We start from the raw sequence: 8,218 nt of genomic DNA, 5'->3' as shown, positions 1-8,218 counted from the left end.
ATTCAATCCCATTTTGCCCCCATAGGGAACTTCACTACTATTGCCAATCTCAAATAAAATTATTTAATACATCATAGTATTGGTTCTGTAGGGTTGGAGTAGCTTTTGAACTTGCTTAAGACCATACAAAATTCCATGCACATTGACTTCCAGATGTTAGGTGCTGATCATCAGAAATGTACTTCTACCGTGGCAATCTCTGCGCTTTCAGATTAGCTTCTACCTGGTACATTGAAACTAATACTCACGTATTTCAAATGTCCCTTTACCCCTCACACTGCAGGTAGCTGTTTTGGAAACTGATGTTTTACATGAAATGCTCATGCAGTAGCCCAGGTTCTTTGGGAAGAAGAAAGAAAAGGTTGCACGAACCAGTGGTTGATGACATCCATAGTCAATCAGGTCTGGGGCACCTGTGAATAAGAATCCATATGATTGTTTAAGATAAACAACACACTTATGTGGTAAATCCACTCCACATTTACTTATCCAGTTTCTACCAACGTGTATGTCACTAGATCATCCACATCAGGTGTGTGAGGGCAACACCTTCTAATAGGGAAGATCCCCTCACTCCATTCACATTCCAACCAGACGTCTCCTTTCTAGGAACGGCCACCCTCCTTGTGTACTAGATATTCCACAACCTCCCGCTTGGACTTTCAGAGTTCAGAAAATCTGACATCAGGGGTGATTCGTTCAGCAGACTGATTTGTTGAATTGTGGGACTGGAAGGTGTCCTGGGGTGACAATGGCAGTAGCTTCCTTGCACCATCTCGGAAATGGTGATCACACACAATATAGATGATCACATTGAAGCAGCTATTGCTGGCCAAGATCCAGAAGGCAAAGAAGGAGAAGGTGCACCATTGATATCCAATGACGTTGCCCACCACAAACACCGCTATGGGGCTGAAGGAGGCTGTGAATATAATGGTCAGCGCCCCGATGGTCTTGGCAGCTTTGATGTCCGAGAAAGAGAGCCTGGGCAGCCCGTATCCCTTGCCCGCCAGTAGCCGCCTCCTCCTGCTACACTTGTGGATGGTGGCGAGGGTCAATGCATTTATGATTAGGGTACCACCAAGGAGGCTAAAGTCAAAGGCTGGGAAGAGCAGAAGGATGTGCCAAGCATGGGTAGAAGCGACAGGGACATAGATGCACATACGACTACAATGGTCATACTCCATCACAATGGCTCCATGGCTGAATATCATGGGCGACAGAGCCAAAAAGAAGCAGGTCAGCCAGGACAGTGGGATCAGCAGGAGGGTCCTGCGCCTGGTGATGACAGAATCCTTGTGCAGCGGCTTGAAGATGGCGATGCTCCTCTCAATGGTCAACAAGAAGATGGTGGCGATGGAAACCAGTGTGCAACCTGCAAAGATTGTGCCAATCACGTTGCAAGGGTGCCAGGAGCCTGCAGGTGAAGTCCCCTTTGCCCAGTCTAAGTACGTGGAGTTTGTGAGTAGAACGGAGATCTCCCAGTACACAGAAAAGGGCACCACCAGGACGCCTAGAGCCAGGTCCGCCACTGCCAGTGAGACTTTCAGGTAGCCCTGAGGAGTGCGGAAATGTTTGCCGCACAAAAACACAGCCAGGCTGATGGAGTTCCCAAATAAGATAGCCACGATCAAGAGAACCATCACAAACACAATCAACACGTGCACTCCTGTGGAGTTGTAACAGATGCCGCAGTTCGTTTTGTTGGACCCGTTGGCCAGCATTTTAGTGTCACCTCGTGCGTAAGTGCCTCGCCTTTGTTCCTCCTTCACGGTGGAGCTCGGCCAGGTGTGTCCCTGCCGCCACGCGCATCTTTAGCCACGCGCTGCTGCCTCTTCCTCTGCTTCTCCTCCGCAGCCAATTAACACGCTCCTCTTTCCGGAACATTAGGTAAACATCAGAGTCGGTTGGCGTGATCCCCTTTGAAGCAGCTGGCAGCGCTGACTGGAACACTGGAGTTGTGTATGCTTCCCGCCAATCCGAACAGAGCGCGAGTGAGAACCACGCCCCAAAGGGATATTTTAATACTGTGTTTAGAAGGATGACAAAGTCTAATGCAGAACGGGCAAACAAAGTGAGTATAATTGTAGACAATGTGAAAAAATGATTTTCCCCGTTTGCAGTAATTCTGCCTTCAATAGTAAAATAAAAACAGCAGGTGTGTATTGATCAAACGCCACGTAAAAGAGAACATTTGCAATTACATGTTTTAGATTTCTTTGAATTGATAAAAGACCAATAATCGTAGATTATTAAGAAATATTTGGAAAAGAAAACTGTGTATAACTGCTCGTTATTCGATTTTTTAAGCTCTATTTTCGCTGATGACCTATAGAGATAGTTGTATTATGAATATTTTTCGCAGTAAATAATAAGTTCACTTTATTTCAATTATTTAACTTTTTTTAGGTTTCACTAATAATCAGGGCAGAAACACCTAATTTACTTAAACTGTTCAATAGAGTCAAATGCAGTATAGGTTACCGTATAGGTGTACCAAGATAAAGCGCTGACATCCCCTTCCAACATTGTCCTACATAAGCGCTCTATTGAGGAAAAATCAATTAAAGATTTTTAAGGAGGAAGTTAAGACAAAATATGGAATGTACCAGGGGAGTGTTTGAGTAAGGAGGGAGCTTAGGGAAGAACATGCACCCACACAAGACTAAGCACATTGCTATTCATGAACTGCACTTCTGAAGTTGTTACAGCCAAAAAGGACCCAAAGTAGTGATGAGCATATTATCACCAAGTTCGTAGTGCAGCAAGTCACCTTGCTACGTTGCACTGCGTAACAGGGAAAGTGCAGGAATGCACAGCATTTAACATAATATGGCTCACCCCTGTCTTTTCGCAGCACTGGTGCACAATGTGCTGCCTAGCTAGCACCAAAGCAGGTACCCATGCACCATGGTGCAAGGGTGCCTGCGTTGTTCCCGCACAAAAACAATTCCCTGAGGCATTTTTCATGTCTGCTGCACATATAGAAAGAGGAAAAAACTAGGATAAATAAAGATATTTCTCCTTGTTACACCTCCCCTGGGGATGCATAGCAGTTTTGAAGCATTCTCAGGTATACCACCTGGGACTAAGGGAATTATGGGAATGTGCCAAAATCCATGGGTGTTGCATGGGAACACCCATGCACCACCCATGAAACAACTCCATGGGTCAGTGTAACTCAATGCAGCAATTTGTGTAGTGTTGCGTTACGCTACATTTATCAAGCCAATCAGGGCCACCCAAGGTGGCCTTGCATTGCTTGATAAAATCACACTTAAGTGTAGCATCGCTTTTGCACCTAGTTGTGTGGCGCAAAAGCGACGTAACCCTATGATAAATATGCAACTGAATGTATTCTTGCTGAGAGGTGAAGTCCACCATCACCCATTGTCAGCAACTGGTTATGTAACAGCCTCGCACAGAAAATGATTGAGAAAGGAACATAAAATAGAACCCGTAGAAAATAATGCTAAATTAAACTAAATTATTTAAACTAGTTAAAACATAAATAAGTTTAATTTAATGGTAACATTTATCTAAAAAAAAGCTTTTTTTATTATTTTATTTTAAAATAGTTTAATACATTTCTTAAATTAAAAAATGAATGTTAATCTATCGAATGGTAACCAGTAAGCAATAAAGGCGCTCTGCTAATCTTGGTAAAGTAAAATCAAACGTTACAGTATAATATGATGCTCCAGGACGGTAAACGTGGCCGGTTACCACAGCCACATAAATCCACTTGGTGGAAAGAACAACAAAAGAACCCCTATGAGCACACCAAAAGTCTCTGACAAGTGTCCACTTAGTCCATCTTCATGTGTATGATGTATCAGTTAGAGCAATCATAATTTTTTTTCCAAGTTTCAGATCTTCCAACAGGTTTATTTACAAGTTCATGTTCCAAAATCCAACGCAAGAATAACAGCCCACACGTGTTTCGTCTTGCTAAATATAGCAGTCAACTTCTTCAGGGCTTGTATTCCACTTATTTATCAGTGAAATATTCTCCATTCATAACCATCAATAAAGTTTGGTTTTTCAAAATCTGTTTTCAAATTCCTCAATATAGTTCACATCAGTAAGACTCCAGATTTCGCAATAAATGCAAGTATCCACAATAATCATCCAAGTATAAGGATTCGAAAGTAAACAGCAGCTCTCCCGCAAGTAACTCGGCGTGCTACCTCTAACTAATACATCATACACATGAGGATGGACTAAGTGGACACTTGTCAGAGACTTTTGGTGTACTCGGAGGGGTTCTTTTGTTAAAAAATGAATGTAACATATATTTTAGTAAAGTATAATTAAGTTACTTTTATTACATTTTTATGTCATTTTTTATTTTTGTAATACATAATAGTTATTTTTACTTTAGGTGGAATTTAAAATATTCAAAATAGTTATCATTTATATTAATATTACATAAATAGTGTTATAGCATCTTTTAATTTTGTTCTACATTTAATATAAGTATTAAAATGTCGTTTACATTAATATTTAACATTAAAATATGTTTGAAAATGTTTTCTAATTTAATAAACTTTTTTCCTTTTTCCAAATACTTTGCTATTGGGAGATCTCTGCTCTGATGGTGGACATCTTTTAAATGCAGAACAATTTTGTTTTTAAATGGTGCAGTACTACTAACTTAATTTTTAATGTACTCTATAAGGAATTAAAATATGTTAAATTTAATTAATATGAGTTTAAAAAATATACTTCTGACCCAAAGTAAATAAAATATTTGTATTATATATTAGTTGTTTAAAATGATATAAACAACTATTTAAAAGTAATTTAGTTATATTTTACTCAAAATAATGTTATATCCATTTTTACATTAGATAAGGTTATTAAAAATGTAAAAATTAAATTTTTTAGAAATGTTTGTTTAGGAAATGTTGCTATGGTAGTACGCTGGGCATTTGTGATGCTTGGCTTACTCTGTTCCTTTATGGCAGGAATAACTTTACGCTCATAAATTTGGCTTCACCCTGAAAAATGTAAGTTTACACTTTTGTGTAGCTTTACACTCCTAAAAGGAGAATAGCCAAAAGTAGTAAAGTTACTCAAAAGTGTAGCAGTAAACTTAAAAGTGTAACTTACTCATAAGTGTAAGTTCCCTTTCTGAATAGTCTAATTTTGTTGGTAAAATTCCTACAAGAGGACTGCGCAATGTTACCCACTCGTATAAGTCATAGTATTTCACAAGACGCTTTCCGGGGTCAGAACAAGGGTGTTTCCATAAACGTGTCATATGAGGAGGCCAGTGAAAATATTGAAAAGAGGGAACACTTAGAAAGTTGTACCTGTGTGTATTGTCAAACCTTTGCAACACTTTCTCACTCTACCTACACTTACTTACAAAATAAAAAAAAACGGGTGCTTTTGAAAATGTTCCTAAATACACAACTTTGGTAAGTAACTCATCCATCTTCAAGAAAATCCATTCAGCTATTGTTCCTGTGTAGGTCCTGTAATCACCCAGCACCTACCTCAGGGCTTAATTTGTTAAAAGAATAAGTGCTGTGGCCCATGGGTTTACTCAGAAGCCCACGGCTGGCACTATTGAATGTTGGTGTGCCAAAAGCCAAGGCTGTGTAGTCGATTCCACCTGATGCCTCTTTAATCCACCACTCCCTACCCCTTTATGTCACTTTTGCAGTTTCCTGCTTTATCCCTTTGTCACTATTTTCTGTCTCTCTTCCTCCTTCGTCCCTACTTTTCTCTCTCTTGCCCTGGGTCAATAACTGAATAGGAAAAACAAAAATGAGTTTCAGGGGCCCCACCTGCAACCACCAGTTCCAATTAAGCACTGGCCTACCCTTAACACTAAACATGAACAGAATGGAGAAAATCATTTTCACTGTCTTCTAAGTCTAGAAAGCTACAGCAAAATTATCACATTCATATTTTCATAACATCTACCTGCTTTTCATAGTTCATTCCTCAGTCACAGCAGAATACATTCCTCAACAAAAGCCCTACCAAAAGCCGTACCAAAAGCTCAAAATCTAAAGGCATGTCAACCACATGTGATGTGGTCCTTCTCACACTCCGCCATGTCAATATCATCTGTCTCGCAGCACAAGATATATTGCTCAACATTTTTTGGGATCAGACACTAGCACTTTATTCCCTTGCACGCTGTTTCCCTACCTTACAAACGTCTGCCTTCTCAGAATGTCCCTAGGAAGTCCTGCCCACTTGCTTTGTGTCATTACTACCTTCAGGTGCCTTTACCATTTCATCATGTGATATAATTGGTTGAGTTTGTTAATTTCCAACACTTGACCTATTTCTTTTAGTTAGTTGATACAACAAAAAGTCTCAATGGACATCACTATTTTAGTAGCTCATGCTTTTACAGGTGGATGCGTGACCCAGTCAGTGGCAGATGTAGTATCTAGGTCTTCGTCATCTATTCCAAATTCACAACCACACCTTTCAAATATTTTTATGTTATTCATTCTCTTCAGTGACGGAGTGGCGAGTCCTCCCTTCCTCAGGAACATCAGAGCTGCAGTGTATCGGGCTTAAAGGTGATGGGATATTAATACCGTTTTGATGGATTATCCAATATGTCAACCAGTGTGATGGTAATCGGAGTATAATAAAGGCTACATTGCCTATTTCCCTTCAGCAACCAAAGAATGTCCCATATGGGACTTCATTTTATGTTTTTTTCCATAAGGGCCCTATTACCTTTATGCCCAATCTCCCAGTATAAAAAGTTGTGTGTCTTTCTAGAATGTACTTGGTCTAGGAATGCTCATGCCCTCTGTGTTAAGTGCTTTCAGTATCTTTGCTGGTAGTCTTGGTTTTTTCCAAATAAATCTAAGGAACTCTTCCAGGAGGAAATCCAACCCGGAACAACCAATTTTGATAGGGAGGGCTTGAAACGTATAGGGGAACCAGAGTGTGATGTTGAGTGGTGGGGCTCACTGGTTAGAGGCGGCAGACCCGGAAGCAGAGGTCGGCCCGGGACCAGGGTTCGATTCCCGACGCGGCAGGGTCCTGGGCCAGGGTCAGCGGACTTGATAATTCTCGCCTCGGTGCCTACTCCAACCATGGGTCCCACTCAGCAACTCTGGGCAATAGCTTGTTTAAACTCTACTAACGGCCCCATCAGCACCGGGGATGCTTGCTTCACCTTGGGGATGCTTGTCTTCACCTTGAAGATGCCCAGGAGGGACCATCTCACAGGAAAAGCCAGGATGGGTTCCCCAGCGGTATACAGCGCCGGGACGCCCCTTTGCTGGGGCAGCTGTGCGCTTTACAAGTATACAACATTTAACATTTAACATTTGACATTTGTGTTACTGCTACTGTGTCGAGTCATTAGAGATATATATGTGGCCATTTGCAGCGCTCTGCTTTAATTTTACTCAGCAGTGCCATATATTTGCACAATGCAGTTTATAGACTCGGTGGTTGTGTGAATTACCAGGTATTTCAGTGAGGAGTTTAAGATTTTTAAGGAGGACAACTGATTAAGTCCTTTAAATTCTGTCCTCTTATATTAATGGCTAACAGCTCTGATTTGCCATGTTGATCTTAAATTCTGCCATCTTTCTGTAACTCCTTGTCTTTCGAATCAGTGCATGGATGGACATCTGCTGGGGCCCTCAGTGAAACCATCAATTCATTTGCTAACATTGAAATCTTGTATCCTGCCACTCCCAAAATCTATAGCTGCATCCCAAAATTGCACAGGTTTTTGCTGCAAGTGACTCCATTATAAAAAGAATGAATGAGACTGGGCAGCTCTGTTAAGTGCCCCAATGCAGTATTACTTCTCGTCAGTAGTGGTTCATCACCACCAACCTAACCACTGGCATCTCGTGGCTTGCGCGGACCATGGCAAGATTGTGTATTTTGAGCAATTTACCCCTAGACTCTCTCTGTGTAGGACCAATTTATCCATTTAAATGCCTTTTCAGCATACAACTGGATAAGAATAGCTTGGGTTCTCTTCCTACTGGCCTTGTTGGCAAGGCAAGACAACGTCCTTATGCTTTCAAAGGTGTTTCAGCCCCAGATGAAGTTAAGTTGTTCTTCTACCTGTGCCATGAGGAACTCCACTAGATGTGTCATGAAGATCTTTGTTTACAGTTTCACATCCATGTTCAGGAGAACAATAGATCAGTTGCATGAATTCAGGTGGTCATCCTTTGCCTGTTCACAGTACAGCCTGCTCCTGTAAGAG

The 8,218-nt window shown here is 41.1% G+C and overlaps 1 protein-coding gene across 1 annotated transcript; it reads right to left on the bottom strand.

Moving 5' to 3' along the window:
- Nucleotides 1-483: 483 nt before the first annotated feature.
- LOC147724463 (alpha-1A adrenergic receptor-like) lies at nucleotides 484-1,736 on the bottom strand. Its single transcript, XM_086967021.1, has one exon. It carries the CDS (start codon nucleotides 1,722-1,724, stop codon nucleotides 663-665), a length of 1,062 nt encoding a protein of 353 aa, XP_086823147.1. The 5' UTR covers nucleotides 1,725-1,736; the 3' UTR covers nucleotides 484-662.
- Nucleotides 1,737-8,218: the final 6,482 nt, after the last annotated feature.

The sequence above is a fragment of the Lissotriton vulgaris genome, chromosome 4_1 (assembly GCF_964263255.1).
Source record: "Lissotriton vulgaris chromosome 4_1, aLisVul1.2, whole genome shotgun sequence".
NCBI classification, from domain to species: domain Eukaryota; kingdom Metazoa; phylum Chordata; class Amphibia; order Caudata; family Salamandridae; genus Lissotriton; species Lissotriton vulgaris.
The sequence above is the reverse complement of the archived record's forward strand: the minus strand, read 5'-3'. Positions and strand labels throughout refer to the sequence as shown.

Excerpts from the sequence above, each read along its gene's own strand:
- LOC147724463 (XM_086967021.1), bottom strand. The coding sequence starts at position 1,724 with ATGCTGGCCAACGGGTCCAACAAAACGAACTGCGGCATCTGTTACAAC.